The sequence below is a fragment of the Pongo abelii genome, chromosome 4 (assembly GCF_028885655.2).
Source record: "Pongo abelii isolate AG06213 chromosome 4, NHGRI_mPonAbe1-v2.0_pri, whole genome shotgun sequence".
Taxonomy (NCBI): domain Eukaryota; kingdom Metazoa; phylum Chordata; class Mammalia; order Primates; family Hominidae; genus Pongo; species Pongo abelii.
In genome coordinates, this window is record NC_071989.2 from 155451606 (window position 1) to 155475487 (window position 23882).

Consider the following 23882-nt stretch of genomic DNA (forward strand, 5'->3'; position numbering starts at 1 on the left):
TTTCTTCCATTGCTTAACTTTTGTCTGTAAAAATTATCACCCTTTAACATGTCATATATATCACCATATATATCACAAATAAACTATATATAACTATACAACTAACTATATAACTTGCTCTCTATGCACAAAATTATTGAAAGTATTATGTAAAATTACCTTCACACTAGGTGTATAAGGAATATATAAAACAAAATGAATTTCATAGACTGGGTCCTATCCCCAAGATATCTCATTATGTATTTGCAAATATTCCCAAATTAAAAAAAAAACACCAAAATCCCAAACACTTCTTGTTCCAAGGATTTTGGATAAGGGATACTTAACCTGTATATAGCAGCTAATTTGTTAATTGTCTGTCTTCCAACTAGAAGAACTCCAAGAGGGCAGGGATTTTTGTTGTTTTTGTTCACCGATGTTTCCTAGCACATTAAACATGCCTGACTCAGAGAAGGTGCTTAATAAATGTTTGTCAAATGAATGACTGAACCACTTCCAGACCCTCCTTTCCCCAATTTTATAGACCACAGTGTATTATTCGTCTCATATCATTGCCCTGTTTTAAAATTCTCATTGAATTTATGACTCTAAAAGGAAGTTCACCTTGCTTAGTTGGAACAATGTGAAACTCCTACATGAACCTTCTACTGACATTTTAATTTTCTTCATCAATATTCTTTTGCTCCATTCAAACTGATCTCCCTTGCTTTGCTTTGTGCGTGCTCTACACTTTCCCACCTCCATATCTATATTTGCCTATCTGAAGGTCCAAGTTTTACTCATATTTCAATGCCTAAATCAAAAGCCATCTCCTTCATGGAGCCTTCTCTGATTCCTCCAGCAGGAAACCATCTGTCTCTGCCTTCTCTGAGTCTTACAGTTGGCTGACTCTCATAACACAACATAGTATTGCAGAGAGCATAGCTATGGTTAAGCATAAATTTGCATGCCTTCACAGTGTGACCGTCAGCATGTTTCTTAACTCTTGAATCTTTATTCTCTTAACATAAAATAAGAGTGCTAATATAGTTAATATATTCTTAATATAATATAAAATAATGTAATATACATTCTTAATATAAGAATGCTAATAGTTTACTTGCAGTATGATTATGAGATTATTTGAGATAATGGAAATCCCTTATTTTCTCAATAAATGGTATCTATTATCAGTATCATCACCATCGTCTCCTCCTTGAAATACGAGTATATTATTTCCTGCTAAATTGTAAGTTTCTTAAAAACATAATAAATGTCTAATTTGTCTCTACACACACATAGATACTCGGTAAATATGTGTTAAGAGAATTTGAGAACCAAGACCATCACTTTGTCCCCTAAGCTAAAACAAAAATACTTGCTAAAAAGTTAGCCCAGCACAGAGGCCAAGGCAGGTACACTGCTTGGTCCCAGGAGTTCGAGACCAGCCTGGGAAACATAGCAAGTCTGTCTCTACAAAATTTTTTTAGAAGTTAGCTGGGTGGGCATGATGGTATGCATCTGTAGTCCTAGCTGCTCAGGAGGTAGGAGAATTGTGTGAACCCAGGACTTCTCGGTTATAGTAAGCTATGATTGCACCACTGCACTCCTGCCTAGGTGACACAGCAAGACTCTGTCTCAAAAAAAAAAAAAAAAGATGATAGCAGTTTTGGGGGGGACAATCATCTTCTAACAAGTAACTCTATTGCTTTATGACTTTGTTTTACTTCTAAGATGTTGTTAGCATAGAATTTGAAGCTTACTAACATGAGGTTTTCTTATTTTATTTCCTTGTATATAAAAAGGACTTGTAGTTAAAAAATATCCACCTAAGCTTTTCTAAAATAAGTCTGAGAAAACATAAGGGAAAGGAAGAAAATAAAAGAGTAAAAATAAAATAAAAAAGATGTGGGCCTTGCCATTGAGGAGACAGTCACATATACAGATACATTGTGGAATCAATATATGTAGTGAGGAAAATAGAAGCAAGCCTAGGGTGCTATGGGAAACACAAAGGCAGTATATTCAATCCTTCTGCATTGGGAAAATATTTTCTAGAGAAGATGGCAGCTGAGCTAAACTACTAGAGATTAGTGAAAACTAGTCAAAAGAAGGTAAGATAATGGGCATTCTATCCAGGCAGAAAACATGTCATAATAAAAGGCAAGAAGACTTGAAATCCAAAATAGCATTATATATGCTGGATTTCATAAGCATTCAGGCATGATCACAGCTTCTATTCCAGAGCAAGGAGTAGGAAAATGCAAAGTTGGAGAGAAAGTTGTTGGCCAAGTTACAGAATATCCTAAATGTCATGCTCTAGAGCTCTAATTTGCAGGTAAAGGGGAAACTTGAAGGATTTTAAATGGGAAAGAACATGGTCAGATTTAAGTTTTGGATAGATTGCTCTGGCTGCAGGGTAGAGGCTAGATCTGAGGAATACAAGAATAAAGGCAAACAAACAAAAATGCACATCAGGGCTATTGAAAAACTCCAAGCTAAAGAAATGGAATGCCCAAGCCAGAGAAGTAGGATAATACAAGAGGTGATGGAGTCAAAAACTGTGGGCAATAGAATCAGCAGGATTTGGTGATTGGTGTATGAATGGGTTTGGAGGGAGGAAGCTGGGTTTCTATTTGGATGATTGTGCAGACAGTGATGCTAATCATATGACATCTTTGAAGAGAAAGAGCAGAACACAGGCTGGGCATGTGGGAGGGAGATGACGGTTCAGTTTCAGTCACACTGGAAAGTCTGTGCTTAGCATCTTAACCTTAGGGGAGGGAGAGATTCAAGCTGGAGATAACATTTGTTATCATTAGAATACAGAGTGGTTCAAACCATGGGAGTGTGTAAACTAACTCAAGGATGAAGTTTACGTAGAGACCAGAATTCTGGTGAACACAGCATTTAAAGCAGAGGAGGAGGAGGCTACAGAGGAAGCATATTAGGAATGCAAAGAGAAAGAGAAGAGAAAAATCAAATGAAAATGAATTTGTTGAAGCTAAGAGGGTAGAGAATTTCAGGAAAGAGGGATTGATCAATGGTATCAAATGCAGCTGCAATGTAAAGTAAGATACAAGCAAAAAAGTGTTTCTTAGCTTTGGCAAAAGGCATTGTAAATTAGGTTTAGAGTGAGAAGGAAAACAAGACAGGGTTAAGCCTGCCACTTGGAAAAGATGATGTCATGTAAACAGATGACAGTGAAAGAAAAGCTTCCAACATTCCTGTTGCTTGTCTATCCTAACAAAATTAAGGATCTTCAAGCTGGAAAGGTAAAGCAATGTCTTTAAGCGGCAATTAAGGCTCAAGATAAGTTAGAAGATAATAAAGACAGGACCATGTAGTTTCGCATGTAGGAAATCTTCCAGGCCCAGATGAATTATAGTCTATGACACACACACACACACACACACACACACACACACACTTAGAAAGCGTTAAGCATCATAGATAGGAATGTCAAAAATGCTAAGAGGCTGGAAGCTAATAAAAAGAAAGGGGACCTCAGTAAACTTGTCAAATATGTAAAGTACTATTATATGGAATAGAAAGAGTAAATTTATTTTGTATGACTTCAAAAGGCAGAATCTAAATAAAAGTGTAGAAATTGCAGAAGCACAGATTTCCACTGGAAACAACTTTCTATCATCCAGTCATGACATAGCCACTCTGAAAGGCAGTATTTTCCTGTCTTGGAAGTATTCAAGATGAGGTTGATGGCCATCTGTCAGGAGGGATAGTTGGACTCGATTTGGAAGGGTCAATATCCAGTATTCATGCCTTCACCTCTCTTTAAAAGATCCCATTTTTAATATGTTTTTTTAAAAAACACCTTTCCTTATTGAGCTTACAAAATCAAATATATTTGTCATCACTGGATTCTATTATTTCTAAGGTCCTTTCTGAATAGGAAATGTTATGTATCTAGATTCTAGAAAATATAGTAAATGTTGATGTAACGATGAGAAACCCAGCTTAGTTAACTAAATTATTTGAGATCTGCAGAGGACTGGAACAGAGTTGGTGTTGTGTTAGTTTCATTTGTCATGGGACCCCTTGCAGGAGAACAAGGGTTATGGACTGAATTAGGCAGTGCTCCATGCTGGCTTTGGACTACCAGCTTTTAAAACAAATATTTAGTGATGTCCTCCTGGTGCCAGACCCAACGCTAGGTAAAGCTACTTTGGTAAAAACATATAAAGACAGACATCAAGCAAACTCAGAACAGAAGATGACGGTGGTTATTATTTTAAAAAACTCCCTCTTGGCCAGTTAAAATGAATTAGAATGATCAAAAGCATTAGCACTGAGTTCTTGCTTTGTATAGTTCAGCCTACAAATGAAATACTGCTCTCTGTTTATTACTGCAAGATCATAATTCACAAAGGAATGTTCAGAGAGGTCAGTATTTATGACTACCCGAAGTGTTTCATTTGCAAAAATCATAAATGGAAAATCTGGCACTTAGTTAGAAATGTAGATCTTCTAGTACATAAATTTGCCCCATTGATTTTTATGTATTTCTTAAACTGTGCACTGTTGATTTCAATATTGTTTTGGAACAGATTGACCATAAATAATTAAATAACTGCTGTTCAACAATCAAAGCTACTCAAAACAGTAGCTGTTTGAAGATACAATTGTGATCTGCTGAGGTGAAGAAAAGCAAGTTAAAGTAGAAAAGATTCAGAATAAATTATTACCTGGAACTGTTTTATCAACCAAAACAGAAGAAAGTTAATAAGATCATCCTTGCAATTTGTTAGTACCAAAAATATGTTTGGAGTGGAATGTATGTATACAATATCCAACACCAACATGAAGGTGGAAGAAAAGGAAGATTTTAGATTTCACAATGACCTGAATGAAAGGATGGAGCTAGAAAACCTGGTGAAGTGAGATCTAATGCTGGCCAAATAGTTTTACTTTGCTTTTTTGTTTTGTTTTGTTTTTTAAAAAGTCTATCTATTACTTTGAAAGAAGATATGTTAAAAGCACAGAGTGCTTTACATCTGGGATCTACTACCAAAAATATAGCAAGGTGGCTCTTGTCTTAACAACTAGTCTAAGAAATATTCTCCTATGTGACTCGAATACCTACTCTTTTCATTGTCGCATGTAAGAGATGTTAAAGCCATCACTTAAAGATGATTTAAAATATTTCCTAGAGAAGCCTTTCTCAGTCTCTGAGTCTAGATCTGATTCTTCTGTATGGGCGCTATGGGAATACACCGCTCAGATCTCCTTTCAAGGAAAACATGCTGTGACGGATGACTGAGCACAGCATGGGTACTAGATCTGGCCATTCCTTATCAACAGAGGATTTCTCTAGAAGGCAGTCTTTGCTCTGGAGCTCCCTATTAACCTGGCCTAGATGTTCTCAGAGCTGCATTCAACTCTGATGCTCTTTCTACCCAATCTTTCTTCATTCACCCTCTCCTTATAAAGATGTTAGAGTTGTATCACTTTCTATAGCTCTCCCCACTCAGATTTTCTCTCTTTTTTTCCTCCATAGTCATTTGTTCTAATAAATCCTGTGACACATTCAATTACATCTTGGTATTTAATCCTGGAGAATCAAAACTGACACTCCATTGATGCACCCTCAGAGTTCCTTGTACCATTTATTTAAAGCCCACATATTTTGTAGTGATATATTTATATGATTATTTAATAAATAATTTTCATCCTATCAGACCACTGACTTTCACTGGGGTAGGAAACATGTTGACTTCATCCCTAGGTCTAAAAACTACCTAGAAATTAATATATGATTTATAAATATGTAATGAGTGAATATATGAATTAAAAAATAGTGATAGTACTATACTATCATAAAAGATTTGGGGGTTGCATTAAAGAAGATGAACAAAAAAGTGGTCACAATAGAGTTTAGCAAGAGAAGGAGACCAGGAGGGGTGAGAAAGAAAACAAAAGGTGAAAATAAATCAACAGTGCTTGAAAAGTTGCTTGACTGTATCTTTCTGCTTATAGGGTTTTGATACAGATTGACAGAGAAGGTATATTCAATACTGCAAGGATCTCAGAGCTCAGATTATAAGAATCTGGTATTACTATACTGGTTTTAACTTCTAATGAAAACAGTACTGATGAGCCCAGTCAATATTAATCACATTCTTGAAGTTCAGGCATTTATATTCTTAACTGAAAAATGAAAACATTTTCCAAATCAAACCAAGCAAATTCCATGAATACCAAGGGCTTAGGAAAGTATTTTAGTTCAAAAGCTGTTTAACTAAAGTTTCCAGGTCTATTATGACATTCTATATGCTATATTGTCATTAATTCTTACAGTCACTGAAAAACTTGTGAGCTTCTTTGACACACAGAATTGGTAGTGTATGTTAACAGAAGTGGAGTTGAAACAATACATTTTTGACTTTTGTTTCTGATCATGGTGGGGTAACTGGTACCAGACTAGCTCTTCCACTGCGAACAACTAGAAAACTGTTGTTGTACAAAATGTAGGAAAGACATTCCTATTTTTGAATATCAAACAACGAACAACACAGAACTGTAACCACCTAGAAAAGGAAAACAAACAGATTAATTGCTTTTTCAGTTTGAAGGCCTTTGATGAACCCTGGGGTAGGAAAGGGGCACCCAAGGAAAACATGACAGTCTTACTTAGCTGAGGAGACAGAAATGATTTCAGGTAGTTTCATGCAGCCGTAATTTGGAGGCAGATATTGGAGAGAAGAGGGTGGAGAAAGAGTTTGAGAAACCTGCAATAGAAGTCCTATTGAGTCTTTGGTTGAATATTAAGATGCACATGTGCAGTGTGAGACTCCACAGGCTTGGCAAAGAGTGACTATCAGTGAGCCTAAAATACTGGGGAGGTACAAATTAATCAACTATGAGAACCACCCCAAACTGAGAGAGTTTCCACCTGAGATGTTGAAGGGAGACCCAAGAAAGGCTATACCTTAGCAGCAGGCCTAAAATAGCCACAGGGTGATAGCTAATCTAGATTCATTCAAGCAAAGCTTGCAAACAGGCCTTAAAAGGAGCATGATTATTAATGGATAAATTAACTGCTATCAGAATGAAGCCCAATATTTTTAATGGGAGACATCTAGATACTCAACAACATAACATTAACAATATTCAGCATCACATAAAAATTTCTAGATATGCAAAGAAGCTGACTATGATTAAGATTAAAATCAGTCAATAGAAGCAAACTCTAAAAATGATAAGGATGATGATATCATTAGTCAAGGACTTAAAAAAATCTATTAAGATTATGTTCAATGACAACAAATAAAACATAAAAATATTGAGGGGAGCAATGAAATCTATGAAAAAATACCTAAAGGAACTTCTGGAGTTAAAAAATACAGTGTTTGAGATGAAATTTACTGGATGAGCTTCAACACAACTCAAACACAAAATAAGTTTAAAAAACAATAAAATTGAAGATGAGGTATAAAATTATTCAAACTAAAACATTAAAAAGTGGCTAAAAGATAAATGAACAGACTGTAAGTGTTGTGTAGGAAAATATCAAGTCATTGAACATACTGCAATTGGAGTTCTCAAAAGAGAGTAAAGTGTGGGCAGAAAAAATATTTATAGAAATCATAGCTAAAATTTTCCGGCCAGGCGCGGTGGCTCTCTCCTGTAATTCCAGCACTTGTGGGAGGTCGAGGTGGGTGGATCACGAGGTCAGGAGATCGAGACCATCCTGGCCAACATAATGAAACCGTGTCTCTGCTAAAATACAAAAAAAAAAAAAAAAAAATTTGCTCGGTGTGGGTAGCATGCACCTTAGTCCCAGCCATTCGGGAGGCTAAGGCAGGGGAATCGCTTGAACTTAGGAGGTGGAGGTTGCAATGAGCTGAGGTCATGCCACTGCACTCCAGCCTGGTGACAGAGCAAGACTCCATCCAAAAAAAAAAAAAAAAAAATCCAAATTTAATAAGAAAATAAAGCCATAGAACTAAGAAGTTCAATAAAATTTGCTTAGGATAAATACAAAGAAAATTTTTCTAAGGAACATCATAATAAAATTGCTGAAAACCAATTACAAAGATAAAAATCTTAAAAATCAGGGAAAAAAGTCCATTACATACAGAAATACACATAAGAATTACCATTGACATCTCATCATAAACAGAGCAAACCATAAGATAATGGGAGACTATCTAGAGTGTTGAAATAAGGAAAAACAAAACCCAGTCTAGATAGAACCAGTGAAAGTATTCTTATATCCCTCAAAAATGAAGGCAACATAAAGAACTTTTCAAAAAAGAAAAAAAGTTGAGTGAATTCATTGTCATGCATAAGATTTTAGATGTGAATTCATATCTAAAGAATGAGGAATAAAGGAATGACAAAAATTAGAAATGATAAAGATGTCAGTAAATATAAAAGATAACTTTCTCATTTTTAATTTTTTTAAAAAAGAATAACAATGAATTGTATTATGCCATATGTACATATATTATATTTAGACACATATGTATACATATATCATGTGTAGAAATAATAACAATCAGAAAGGGAAAGACACGCTGTTGTAAGGTTCTTACATTACACGTAAGTGGAATAATATGCTGCGACAAGTGTATTATAAATCCTAGAGCAACCACTAAAACGAAAACCAAAACAAAGAGGTAGAGCAAGGAATTCAATAGAGGAGATAGTATACCAAAAATAATTAATATGAATGAAGTCAGAAAAAGAAGAAGCAAGGAACAAAAAGCAGATGGATAAATAGAGAAAATAGCAAGATGGTAAATTTAAAAATGGAATGAGCTCACCAATTAAAAAGCGTAGATTGACAGATTGGATAAAAATGCAAGACCCAACTAAATACTGCCTAAAAATATATACTTTAAATATAAAACATAGGTAAAAAGTAAAAGGACAGAAAAAGACCTATGATGTAAACAATAACCATAAGAGGGATATCTTAGTATCATATAAAGCAGACAGCAGGCTAAGCTATATTGCCAGAGCCAAAATGGGGCATTTCATACTAACTGACAGGTAATTTTATGTGTCAGTTTGAGCGGGTTAAGGGATACACAGATAGCTGGTGAAACATTATTTCTGAGTGTGTCTGCAAGGGTGTTTCTAGAAGAGATCAGTAGACTAGAAGGAATCAGAGATTCTAGAAGGAATCAGTAGACTGAGTAAAGAAGATGACCCTCACCAATGTGGGCTGGCATCTTCCAATCCACTGAGGTCTCAGACAGAAAAAAAAAGTAGAGGAAGGACAAATTTGCTCTTTCCTGGAGATGGGACATCCATCTTTTGCTCCCAGACATCAAAACTCCAGGTTCTTGGGTCTTCATCTCCAGAACTTACACTAATACCCCACAGGCCCCTCCAGTTCTCAGGCCCTGGACCTGGGACTCAGAGTTCCACCATTGGCTCCCATTATTCTTGGCCTTTGGGCTCAGACTGAGTTACACTACTGGCTTTCTTTATTCTCCAAATTGCAGGTAGCATATCATGGGACTTCTTAGCCTCCATAATTGCATGAGCCAATTCTCATAATAGATCCCCTCCTCTATCTATCTATCTATCTATCTATCTATCTATCTATCTATCTATCTATCACCTACTGGTTCTGTTTCTCTGGAGAACCCTAATACACTGATAAAAGGGTCAGTACATAAGAAAAACATTAATATATTAAATGCAGATTGGCCCTATAAAACAGCTTCAAAAATGTAAATAGAAAACTAACAGAAGCAAAAGGAGAAATAGACAAATCCAAAATAATGGTTGGTAATTTCAACATTCCTCTCTCAGTAATTGATAGAACAAGTAGAATGAATATCAGTAATTATGCAGAAGATGTAAACACATTATTATCCAATTTCACTTCTTTTACATTGAAAAACACAACACACAACACCTAAAAAAATACACATTTTTAAAGAATATATGTGGAATATTCACCAAGAGATCATATACTGGGCTACAAAGTAAGGCTCAGAGAATTTAAAAGAACTAAAATCACACAGAGAACACTCTCTGGTCACAAAAGATTAAATTAGAAATTAATAACAAAAATAGAGCAGAAATGTCCTCCAACATTAAAAATTAAACAGCACATTTCTAAATAACCTAATGGCTCAAAAATGTCAGAAATTCAACAATATTTTAACTAAGCAATGATGACAAAACAATACATCAAAATTTATTACTTGCAGGAAAAGGCACAATTAGAAGAAAATTTATAGCTTTAAATGCTTATGTTAGAAAATATAAAAGTTTTAAAATCAATGATCTAAGCTTCTACCACCATAAGAATCTAGAAAAAGAAGAGCTGAGCAAACCAAAGTGAAGAAAAGGAAGGAAATAAAGATAAGAGCCAGAATAAAAAATGGGACCACGAATAGGCCCTTCAAAAAAAAACAATAAAATTGATTAACCTCTAGTTGGACTAATGAAGGAAAAAGAGAAAGAGAAAAAAAAATTGACAATATCAGAAATGAAAGAAGGGATCTCATTATAGGTCTTACAGACTTTAAGAAGAAAATAAGTGGGTATTATCAACCATTTTATGCTAATGAATTTTCCAGTTCAGAGGAAATAGACAATTTCTAAGATACAATTTAACAAAACTGATATATAAAGATTCTGAAAATTCCTATAATCTACTAGAGAAATCACATTTTTAATAAATAAAAAATCATCCCCAAAATGTGGATCCAAATGGTTACAATGATAAATTCCTTCAAATATTTAAGAAAGAAATACCAATCTTATGTAAACTCGCTCAAAAAATGGAGAAGGAAGAAACAATCCCTAACATGTTATAGGAGGCAAGCATTACCCCAATGCTAAAGTCACACGAAGACATTACAAAAACAAACAAAAAAAAACCCAAAATAGGAGAAAATCTTTATAACCTTAAGTTAAGCAAAGATTTCTTAGATATGACACCAAAGCATGATCTATAAAAAAGACATTAATAAACTAAAAAAGACATTAATAAACTGAACTTCATCAAAATTAAAAACTTCTGCTATGTAAAAGATACCTTGAAGAGAATGAAAAGATAAACCATAGGCCATGAGAAAATATTTGTAAATCACATACCTGATAAAAGGACTTGGATCTAGAATATATAAAGGACTCTCAAAACTCAATTATAAGAAAGCAAACAATCCAATTGAAAGATGGGCAAAATATTTGAACAGACATTTCACCAAAGAAGACACAGAGGAAACTAAAATTAGAAACAGATATGGTAATCCATAACAAAATGTTAGCATTTAGAAGTAAGCAAATAAGAACATAAAAAGATACCCTGCTTCCTTAGTCATTAGGGAAATATAAATTCAAACTGCAGTGAAATACCACTATACTCTTAGTAGAATGAATAAAAATAAAAAGACTTTCTTTACCAAGTGGTAGTGAGAATGCTGAGGAACTGGAACTCTCATACATTGCAGATGAGAATGTAAAATGGCACAATCACTGTAGAAAACAATTTGACAGTTTCTTAAAATGTTTCACTATCATATGATCAAACCATTCTACACCTAAGTACCTACTCCAGAGGGAAAAACGATAGATCTCCGTATAAAGAATTGTCCATGAATGTCCATAGCAAGTTTATTTATATAATAGCCCCAAACTGGAAACAATCCAAATATCCATCAACAGATAGACAAAGTATGGTATATCCATACAATGGGACACTTCTCAGCAATAAAAAGATCGAACTATTGCTACACACAGTAACATTGATGAATCTCAAAACAATGATGCTGAGTTAAAGAAGCCAGGAAAAATACATACTGTATGAGTTTATATATATAAAATTCTAGAAAATGCAAACTAATCTACAGTGGCAGAAAGAGGGCTAGGGAAAGGGATGGATTACAAAGAGGCACAAGAAACTTTTTGAGGGTAATAGATATTTTCATTCTCTTAATTAGTGATAGTTTCATGTGTATATATCTCTCTATATATGTCAAAACTTATGTACTTGTGCATTCTATTATGTACAATTTACTGTATGCCAACTATACCTCAAGAAAGCTGTTTTAAATAGACAACTATTTAAATAAATATTTCTCAAAAATATACAAATGACCAATAAGCACATGAATAAATGTTCAATATCTTTAGCCACCAGGGAAACAAAAATTAAAACCATGAGAAGATACTACTACACACTCACTAGAATTCTCAAAAAGAGTGGCAATTGCAAATATTGGCCATTATGTGGAGCAACTGGAACTCTCATACACTGCTGGTGAGAGTGTTACTACTTTGGAAAATAGCTTGGAAATTTCTTATAATACTAAATATGCACTAACCACATGACCCAGCCGTTCTACTCCTAGTATTTACTCAGAGGCAATCAAAGCATGTGTTCTCAAAAAGCTTTGTAAAACACAGTTCCCAGTAGCTTTTTTCATAATAGAAACTGGAAATCACACAAATATCTATCATCAAGTAAAAGAATAAACAAATTTTGGTACATTCAAACAGTAGAATACTATGCAGTGATAAAATGAAGGAACTACTGACATGCAATAACATGGATGAATCACAAGAACATTTTGCTGGAAGAAGTCAGACAAAAAGGAACACATACAATACAAATCCATTTATGTCAAGTTCTACAAGGATAAGCCAACATATAATGATCAAGTCAGTGTGGTTATACAACATTGCAAATGTACTAAATACCACTGCATTGTTCATCTGAAAATGGTTAATTTTATGTTGTATGGATTTCACCTCAATTATAAATTAGTGGGTCGGGCACGGTGGTTAACGCCTCTAATCGCAGCACTTTGTGAGGCAGAGGCCAGCGGATCACGAGGTCAGGAAATCGAGACCATCCTGGCCAACATGGTGAAGCCCCGTCTCTACTAAAAATACAAAAATTAGCTGGGAGTGGTGGCATGTGCCTGCAATCTCAGCTACTTTGGAGGCTGAGGCAGGAGAATCGCTTGAACCAGGGAGTCAGATGTTGCAGTGAGCCAAGATCGCGCCACTGCACCAATCCAGCCTGGCAACAAAGCAAGACTCGGTCTCAAAAAAAAAAAAAAAAAAAAAAATTTAGTGTGGATGCCTAAGGAGATTCACTCTAAATGGTCACTAAGTAATCTTTTTGGGATGACTGAAATGTTCTGTCTCTTCACTGTGGTGATGATCAATGGGAGTATATATGTGTTAATACTCCTTGAATTACACTCTTTAAAATGGGTGCATTTTATTGCATATAAATTATGTCCCAACAAAGTTCATTTAAAAATACATTTTCTCAACTTCACTTAGAATTATGGGTGCTTTAGTGTCTCTTTTGGGCAATGAGAGATAAGAGAAGTCGGTGGTTGGGGCTTCCAGGACATCTTTTTAACAAGAGGCAACTCTGCTGGCACGGACTTTGTGGCTTTTTTCTGTACTTCAGGCAGATGAGACCCTTGAAGTTGACTTTATCAACAGCTTTCCATGCTCTCTGACTGCTGGTTGGGTTTAGCCTATAGGAATTCCCAAGAGGAGATAAGAGGGAAGGTGGGAGATATTTATACAAACGTATTCTTTTTTGCAAGGTCTTCAGTTGGCTTTACCTCTTAACAGAAGACCTTGGCTCCTCTAGAAGCAAAGAACTCAATAGGAGTTCTCATTTGTAGGATTCAGTAACCTCTTCTCCCTTCTTGATCCTGCAGGACCCAGGCTAATAATAATTTAGACCTTGATTACTACACTATGCTTTTTAAATTGAAGAGTAACAGGTATACAGAAAGGGCACTGAATGCTGATTTTTTTCACCCATGTTACCACCACCTAGATCAAGAAATAGAATGAATACTCAAAAAACACCTTTGGATCCCTACCTCAGTCATTCCCCATTTTATCCCAAAGCAAACACTATCCTAACTTCTGATATTTTGTTTTTGAAATGTATATAAATGAAGCAATACAGTATATTTTCATCCTTGTAAGCAATCCTTTGTATAAATATCTCACAATTTACTTGGTCATTCTGTTTTTTATGGACTTTGAGTTGTTTTCATTTAGGGTTATCATGAACAGTACTGCTATGAACATTCTTATACATGTCTTTTGGTGAATATATGTATGTGTTTCTCTCGGATATATACTTAGTAGAACAGTTGGATTTACTGTATGGGTATGTGCAGTTTTAGTGGATTTACCCATTTTCCAAAGTGGTTGTAATAATTTATACTCTCACTGGTAGCATATGAGATTTTTAGTATCACAATATCCTTAACAACCATTGATATTTTTAGTCCTTTTAGTTCTAGCCATTCTGATCAGTATGTAGTGGTATTCCATTGTGGCTTTAATGTGCATTTCCTGATAATAGAATTGACTACATTTTCAAGTACTTATTCTCCCTTTTGAAATGCCTGTCAAGTCTCTTGCCTATTGTTCCACTGAGCTGTCAGAGTCTTTCTTATTTGTAGTTCCTTATAATCTGATGTTAAGTCATTGGTAGTCACCTGCTTTGCTAATCTATTTTTCTACACTGTGGCTTGCCTTTTTAGTCTTTTAATTCCTTTTTTTTTTTTTTGATGAATAGGAAAATTTAACTTTAATGTAGTCTAATTTATCAATATTTCCTTCTATGATTATTATCAGCTTTTATGTCATTTTAAACATTTTAGCCTACCTAAGGCTGTCAATATTTTATCTTATGTTATGGTCTAGAAAGTTTAGTGTTTTATTTTATACATTTTAAGCATTTCATCTGAAATTGCTTTATGTGCCTGTGGTAGGGACCAAGATTATTTTTCCCCAAATAATTTCAAATTTTCTCCACACCATTTATTGAAAAGACCACATTTTCTCCATTGCTCTGCAATGCCGTCTTTTCAAAGATTGACAATCCATATAAATGTGTTTCTTGACTTTATTATATTCCATTGATTTATTTTTTTGTCCTGTATCCAATACCCAGTATCTTAATTATTGACGCTGTATAAGATATCTTAATAGGTGGTGTTCTAGACTGAACTGTGCCCCCCCTGCAAATTTATATATTAAAACTCTAACCTCCCAATGTGACAGTATTTGGATAAAGGGTCTTTAAGGAGGTAAATAAGGTTAAATAAGGTTAAATAAGGTTATAAAAGTGAGGTCCTGATGCAATAGGACTGGTATAAGAAAAGGAAAAGACACCAAGAGTGGGCATGCATAAAGGAAAGGCCATGTGAGGTCACAGCAAGAAGGAAGCTGTCTGCAAGCCAAGGAGAGGCTTCACCAGAAACCCATACTGCCAGCACCTTAATCTAGCCTCTGGAACTTAAAGAAAATCAATCTCTATTGTTGAAGCTACCCAGTCTGTAATATTCTGTTATGGCAGCCCCAGCTGACTAATATAAGTGGTAAATTCTTCTACTATTCTTCCAATGGTGTTGGCTGGCTTTTTGTGCCTTACATTTCTATATAAATTAAGAATTAGCTTTTCAGTTTCCACAAAAACAATCCTGAAATTTTTATTAGAATTGCATGTTGCTGTATATCACCTAGGAAAGAATAAACAACTTTACAATGTTGAGTCTTTCCATCTGTGAACATGATATATTCCTCCAGTCACTTGTCTTCCTTACTTTCTGTTAATAAAGTTTTTTGGTATTGATGTTTAGACCCTCTGTACTTAGATTTATTCGTAAGTAGTTGATGTTATGTTGCTCTTATAAATGATATAACCCCCCAAATCATTTTAAATGTTTGTTGTTATCATATGAAGATATAAGTTCATTTTACATGTTAATTAGGTATCTAAACACCTTGCAAAATTACCTGTTTATTCTAATAGTTTGCCTATAAGTACTTTCATATTTTCTCTGAAAATATCCCATTAAAAAGTTCCCTTCTACATGAAGCTTGCTGAGAGATTTTTTTCATGCTTATTGATAATATAATTTTTAAAAATTCAGTTCTAGAACTAGCCTTTAGCTTTTTAGTCCATTTACAATTAATGTAACTACCATAGGTTTATTTGTTTTATTTTGGGCTAGGAATGTATTTTTAACTTCTGAAATTTCCCTCTATTGGCTTGTAACTGATGAATTATTTTACCATTTAAAAAATATTGATTGCACCAGAAATTGCAACATATATCTATTAATTATTAAAGTCTAATTTACATTAGCTATCTTACTACTTTCCCTAAAGTCTAACAGAGCTTAATAACTTTAACTCCTTTAATCCCTTCCTTCTGTTATTTGTGTTATTTTTGTCCCCTATTTTAAACTTTACATGATGCTATTATTTCTGTTCATTTTTCTATCAACATACAACACTTTTCATTATTGTTCACTCACTTCTGTATTTTAAATGCATGTCTCTCCTTACAATAAATTATCTCATATTTTACTCATTTAGAAACATCTTTATGGCCGTGCGCGGTGGCTCACGCCTGTAATTCCAGCACTTTGAGAGGCCGAGGCAGGCGGATCACGAGGTGAGGAGATTGAGACCATCCTGGCTAACACGGTGAAACTCCATCTCTACTAAAAAATACAAAAAATTAGCCGGGCGTGGTGGCGGGCGCCTGTAGTCCCAGCTACTCGGGAGGCTGAGGCAGGAGAATGGCGTGAACCCGGGAGGCGGAGCTTGCAGTGAGCCGAGATCGCGCCATGGCACCTCCAGCTGGGCAACAGAGCGAGACTCCGTCTCAAAAAAAAAAAAAAAAAAAAAAAAATCTTTATTTTGCTTTTATCTTAAGGGTTATTTTATTAGATAGAGCAGTCTAGAGTGGCAGTTAGCTCCTTTCAGCATTTTAAAGCTGTCACTCTATTGTCTTTGGGGTTCCATAATTTCATTAAAAATTCAGCTGTCCAGCTGTTTTTGTTTTCATGGTAGTATGTGTTTCTCTCTATTTTTAAGATTTTGTTTTTTTTTTTTAGCAGTTCTACTATGATGTGTCTAGGCATTGTTATTTTTTTTTAATTTATCTTGACTGGGGTTAATAACAGTTCTTAAATCTGTAGTTCAATGGTTTTCATAAATTTTAGAAAAATCTCAGCTGGTATCTCCTCAAATATTGATATTGCTCATTACCTCTCTGTCATACTTCTTAGACCTCAATTAAAAATATGTTACTATGTCCCCTGTATCTTTAGGCTGTTTTCTTATTTTCTATCCTTTATACTTAGGCACATAGACCAATGGAAAAGAATAGAGAACCAGAAATAAACCCAAATACTTACAGCCAACTGATCTTCCACAAAGCAAACAAAAACATAAAGTGGGGAAAGGACACTCTTTTCAACAAATGGTGGTGGGATAATTACCTAGCCACATGTAGGATAATGAAACTGGATTCTCAACTCTCACCTTATTCAAAAATCAACTTAAGATGGATTAACGAGCTAAACCGAAGACCTGAAACTATAAAAATTCTAGAAGATAACATTGGAAAGAACCTTCTAGACATTGGCTTAGGCAAGGATTTAATGACCAAGAACTCAAAGCAAAGGCAATAAAAACAAAGATAAATAGCTTGGACCCAATTAAACTAAAGAGCTTTTGCACAGCAAAAGGAACAGTCAGCAGAGTAAACAGACAACTTATAGAGTGGGAGAAAATCTTCACAATCTATACATCTGACAAAGGACTAATATCCAGAATCTACAGCGAACTCAAACAAATCAGTAAGAAAAAACAAACAATCCCATCAAAAAGTGGGCTAAGGACATGAATAGACAATTCTCAAAAGAAGATATACAAATGGCCAACAAATATATGAAAAAACGCTCAACATCACTAATGATCAGGGAAATGCAAATCAAAATCACAATGTGATACCACCTTACTCCAGTAAGAATGGCACTGGAACAGAGGTGTGTCTATCTTGTTTGGTTACATGAATAAGTTCTTTAGTGGTGATTTGTGAGATTTTGATTCACCTATCACCCAAGCAGTACACACTGCACCATATTTATAGTATTTTAGCCCTCGCCCCCCTCTCCCTCTTTCCCCCAAGTCCCCAAAGTCCACTGTATCATTCTTATGCCTTTGCATCCTCATAGCTTAGCTCTCATATATCAGTGAAAACACAGATGTTTGGTGTTCCATTCTTGAGTTACTTCACTTAAAATATAGTCTCCATTCTCATCCAGATCACTGCAAATGCTGTTAATTCATTCTTATTTATGGCTGTGTAGTATTCCATCGTATGTATATATACCACAGTTTCTTTATCCACTTGTTTATTGATGGGCATTTGGGTTGGTTCCACAATTTTGCTATTGTAAATTGTGCTGCTATAAATGTGTGTGTGCAAGTATCTTTTTCAAATAATGACTTCTTTTCCTCTGGGTAGATACCCAGTCATGGGATTTCTGGATCAAATGGTAGTTCTACTTTTAGTTCTTTAAAGAATCTCCAAACTCTCCATATTGTTTTTCATAGTGGCTGTACTAGTTTACATTCCCACCAGCAGTGTAGAAGTGTTCCCTGTTCACTGCATCCACGCCAACATCTACTGTTTTTTGATTTTTTGAAAATTATGAGACCATGCCATAGTGACAAATGAAAACTTAGGTTAATAAAATAAATATTAAATACTCAAATTAAGAATGCGATCAATGGACTTAAAAGCTGCTGTACTATAGCAGTAGAGAAGATTACTGACCAGGAAGTCAGGCCAATAAATGTTTGGTCCTGGGCCTCCTTCTATTTTCAATTTCTACTTTTTCTCTTAATAACCACCCATGTGCATGGCTTTAACTACCATCTATACCTCTCATTCTGTTCTCTTCCCAAAACTCATGGCCTATTTGATGTCACTCCATGGATGGATGATACACAACTCAAAGTTAATCTTACTAACTTCTCCCATTAGAACATAAGTTGCACTGGAACAGAGGTGTGCCTATCTTGCTTGCTACTGTATGACCAGTACTCATAACTTAGTCTAGAACATAGTAACAGATATGAATGACTATTTGTGGAATGAACCTGAGAAGATACTAATAGCTAGACTGTACCTCTTTTTGCTTAGATGACTTCTGACTGGAATGGGGTTGGGAAGGCTGTAGGTGGTTCGGGATGGAGACAGATGGTGGGTTGGGAGGTAATGATTCATCCTCATTCTTTGCTATCTATAAGCCTACATAGCAAGTCAAGCCTTCATCACAGGGATGCCACTCATATTTCCCTCATTGACACCATACTTAAACTTATCCAATTTACTAGCAATCCTATCAACTCTGCCTCCAAAATAATTGATCCAATATCTATTCATTTCTTTACATCTTCTCTGCTGTTGCATTAATCCAAGCCTCTGTCCTTTCTTGTCCACCAACTGTGATAGCCTCTCATTGGTGTTCTTGCCTCCTACTCTTGGTTCCCTATCATTTATCTCCACACAGCAACCAAATAGCTTAAAAATAAAAAAAATTAAGTCCTTGATCTACTTTAAACTGCAAAGGTTTCCTATTACACTGAAAATAAAGCCAAGTTTCTTACCATGGTGTTTAAGGCCATATATGGCCTAGCGCCTACCTTCCATACTGACTCTGGCTTCATCATTCTTCCCCTCGCAAACTAAGCTCTAGCCACACTTCTCTGCTTTCTTTTATGCTAAAATAGTAAGCTCATTACTGCTTAAGGTCCCTTTTACTTGCTTTTCCGTCTGTCTAGAAGATCCTCTCCCCTGGTTTTTGTATGGCTGATGACCTCATGTCCTTCAAATCTTTAGCTTCCTGGACCACCATATTTAATGGCCACTCAATCTTTCATTATCACACTATCCTGTATTATCTTCTTCACAATTTTTATAGCTAACTCAAGTTATTTATTTAGAATATTTTTCCTTTTATTGTCTGTTTTATTCATTACCATTTTCCCAGCATCTAAAATAATGGTGACCCATAATAAAATAATGACCCATAGTAGGTCCTTATTACTTATCTGTGGGATATCACAATGAATGACAATGAGAGGAATATACTCTCAAGCTCTCATGCCACTGCTCTTCTAAATGTCATTTCTTTGGAATGAGTCCATGTTTATTTTTTCTTTACTTAAAGGGAAATAAGTAAAGTTTAAAATCCATAATTTTTCCCTATACCCTCTCTCTTCTTATAGAACTATTACATATTTCTTGTAATAATAATGATTGTATATGTTCAATTGATCTTTTATTCCTGTCAACGTGCTAGATTATCTCATTTATTTATTACATCAACCCTCTAAATTAGATCCTATTATAATGTGTACTTTATAGATAAGATGTATGAGTTTTGGAATGTTTCCATTAGTTTCTCAAGACCACAAAGCTAACCAGTATTTCATTTTACTATCTCAAGTGAACTTTAGGAACCAGGTAATGATAAGAAAGACTTTGGATGACTGATGACTGAAACTTTTTTTAAACAATCCTTTTGGTAATCAGTGATGGTGGTAGAATGAGGGAGGTGTGGGGTGGGGGGAGGAAGAGGAAGGGAGAGAGAACACTTCATATCATGATAGCCAGATAAAACTTTGGTAGCAATCTCTGAACTTAGCTCATTTAACATCATTCCCAGAAGGAAGGTGCATTAGTTCGTTCTCACACTGCTATTGTATAAATAACTGCCTGAGACTGGGTAAATTATAAAGAAAAGTTTAATTGACTCACAGTTCTGCATGGCTGGGGAGGTCTCAGGAAACTTACAATCATGGCAGAAGGCGAAGGGGAAGCAAGGCACATCTTACACGGTAGCAGGAGAGAAAGAGAGAGAGTGAGGGGAGAAGGTGCCACACTTTTCAACCATTAGATCTCATGAGAACTCTATCACGAGAACAGCAAGGGGGAAGGCCTCATGCATGATCCAATCACCTCCCCCGAGGCCCCTTCTTCAACATGTGGGGGTTACAATTTGACATGAGATTTGGGTGGGGACACACAGCCAAACCATATCAGAGGGACAAACCAAAGTCAGGTCATTCTCTCTGAATTCCTTTGTCTTCTGTTAGAACAACCCTCTAATAAGTAGACTCTCAAGGCTTTGAGTTCAGGAAAATCAGAAAGACTGACTTTGCTTGACCATTTAATCTTGGGGCTTAGCTTGACCCATTTATTCTGTTATCCAAGAAACAAAATTACATGCAAAGTAGAAAGTCATTTACATCTGCCAAGAAGTTTAGTTTGAAATAGGAGAGAATGGAAAGGGAAAAATAGTTAAGAAAAATCTTAGGAAGATAAACAACCTCAAAGACCAAGAGTCTGTCTTAATATAACTGCAAATGTTTTAATGAAAACTGAAGGAAAAAAAAACAGTTTGGATGTCTAGATAATTGATTAAAATTTTAATTTTCTACCTAGTTGTTTGGTACTATAAAAATATAATCATGCTAAATCACTTCACAAAATGTTGTAATAATTGTTGCTTTTTCTCAATGGATTTTCTTAGAATTTTAGTGTTCTATATCAATATTTTGTGTATAAAGTACAGTGATTATATTTTAAAATTTCCAACTTTTATTTTAAGTTCAGGGATACATGTGCAGGATGTGCAGGTTTGTTACATAGGTAAACGTGTACCATGGTGGTTTGCTGCACACATCATCCCATCACCCAGGAACTAAGCCCAGAATCCATTAGCTATTTTCTTCCTGATGCTCTCCATCCTCCCACCTTCCACCTTCCAACAGACCCCAGTGTGTGTTGTTCCCCCCATGTGTCATTGTGTTCTCATCATTGAGCTCCCACTTATAAGACATAACATGCAGTATTTGGTTTTCTGTTCCTATGCTAGTTTGCCAAGGATAATGGCCTCCAGCTCCATCCATGTCCCTGAAAAGGACATGATCTCATTCCTTTTTATGGCTGCATAGTATTCCATGGTGTCTATGTACCACATTTTCTTTATCCAGTCTATCATCGATGGGCACTTAGGTTGACTCCATGTCTTTGCTATTGTGAATAACTCTGTAATGAACATATACATGCATATATCTTTATAATAGAACAATTTATATTCATTTGGGTATATACCCAGTAATGGGATTGCTGAGTCAAATGGTAGTTCTGCTTCTAAGACTTTGAGGAATTGCCACACTGTCTTCCACAATGGTTGAACTAGTTTACCTTCCCACCAATGGGTAAAAGCATTCCTTGTTCTCCACAACCCCACCAGCATCTGTTGTCTTTTTTATTATTATTATTATTATTATTAATATTATTATTATTATACTTTAGGCTCTATGGTACATGTGCGCAACGTGCAGGTAAGTTACATATGTATACATGTGCCATGCTGGTGCGCTGCACCCACCAACTCGTCATCTAGCATTAGGTATATCTCCCAGTGCTATCCCTCCCCCCCCCACCCCACAACAGTCCCCGAAGTGTGATGTTCCCCTTCCTGTGTCCATGTGTTCTCATTGTTCAATTCCCACCTATGAGTGAGAATATGCGGTGTTTGGTTTTTTGTTCTTGCGATAGTTTACTGAGAATGATGATTTCTAATTTCATCCATGTCCCTACAAAGGACATGAACTCATCATTTTTTATGGCTGCATAGTATTCCATGGTGGATATGTGCCACATTTTCTTAATCCAGTCTATCATTGTTGGACATTTGGGTTGGTTCCAAGTCTTTGCTATTGTGATTAATGCTGCAATAAACATAAAAAAACAAACAACCCCATCAAAAAGTGGGCGAAGGACATGAACAGACACTTCGCAAAAGAAGACATTTATGCAGCCAAAAAACACATGAAAAAATGCTCACCATCACTGGCCATCAGAGAAATGCAAATCAAAACCACAATGAGATACCATCTCACACCAGTTAGAATGGCAATCATTAAAAAGTCAGGAAACAACAGGTGCTGGAGAGGATGTGGAGAAATAGGAACACTTTTACACTGTTGGTGGGACTGTAAACTAGTTCAACCCTTGTGGAAGTCAGTGTGGCGATTCCTCAAGGATCTAGAACTAGAAATTCCATTTGACCCAGCCATCCCATTACTGGGTATATACCCAAAGGACTATAAATCATGCTGCTGTTGTCTTTTTGACTTTTTAATAATAGCCATTCTGACTGTGAGATGGTATTTCATTGTGGTTTTGATTAAATGCAATTATTTTATGCATTTGGAGGATTAACCCTGCCCTTAAAATCCATTGAACCATAGCATTAGAAAGACTTTTGTGAAATTTAGTAATGGCTTAATTTGTGTCTAGATTAGCCAGTGATGGATGCAGTGGAGAGGAAATATGAAAAAGAAAATCAACAAATTCTATTAAGCTATTGAAATGTGTCAAAAATTTTGCTAACCCCTCCATGAATTAGCTCATTTAATTCCACATTAATGCTATACAGTCTTATTATGACTCAAGTTTTTAGATGAGCAAACTGTATGCCAAAGAGGTTGAGTAACTTTGCCCACGTTAGCAGGCAGTAGAGCGCAGGGAACCCAGGCAGTCTAACGAGAGTTTAACCACTCCAGCATACAACTCTTGAAGGAAACTACAGTAGCTTCAGGGAAAAAAAAATTTATTTTTGCCTAAGACAGTTAAATCACAGCAACAGGGGCTGTGGAATCAATTGTCTGAAAGAGTCTATACCACAGGCTTATTTAGGTAACCAGTATTCAAATCAGAAAGGGCTAAAGACAGAGTGACTTCTGGCATTATGATCCAAGAAAAACATAGCTACATGTGAGTAAACTGTTAGGCAAAAAAAAGTAGTATGGGAACTTATCCTTGAATCTCTGAGATAGACAAAGGGGTATGTGTGTGTGTATGTACATATACGTATATGTATACATAGGTATGTAATTATAAATATATATGTATCAATATACACATAAATACATTTATGTATTCAGGTTCTTTGTTTCCTAACATTCATTTTGGTGCTGAATGAGAATTTTACATTGGGGTGTATGTGTGTGTACAAGTATGTGTTGAGTGAGCAAGAAACGTT

At 35.5% G+C, this 23882-nt stretch overlaps 1 protein-coding gene across 8 annotated transcripts in view; it reads right to left on the bottom strand.

Annotated features, from left to right (window-relative positions):
* PPP2R2B (protein phosphatase 2 regulatory subunit Bbeta) overlaps positions 1–23882 on the bottom strand; it is a 489623-nt gene that overhangs the window by 415475 nt on the left and 50266 nt on the right. Inside the window, exon 3 of one of the 8 annotated variants that reach the window (XM_063723933.1) lies at positions 20585–20656. In XM_063723933.1, coding sequence (XP_063580003.1) covers positions 20585–20656 — 72 coding nt within the window. 8 annotated transcript variants of the gene reach the window in all.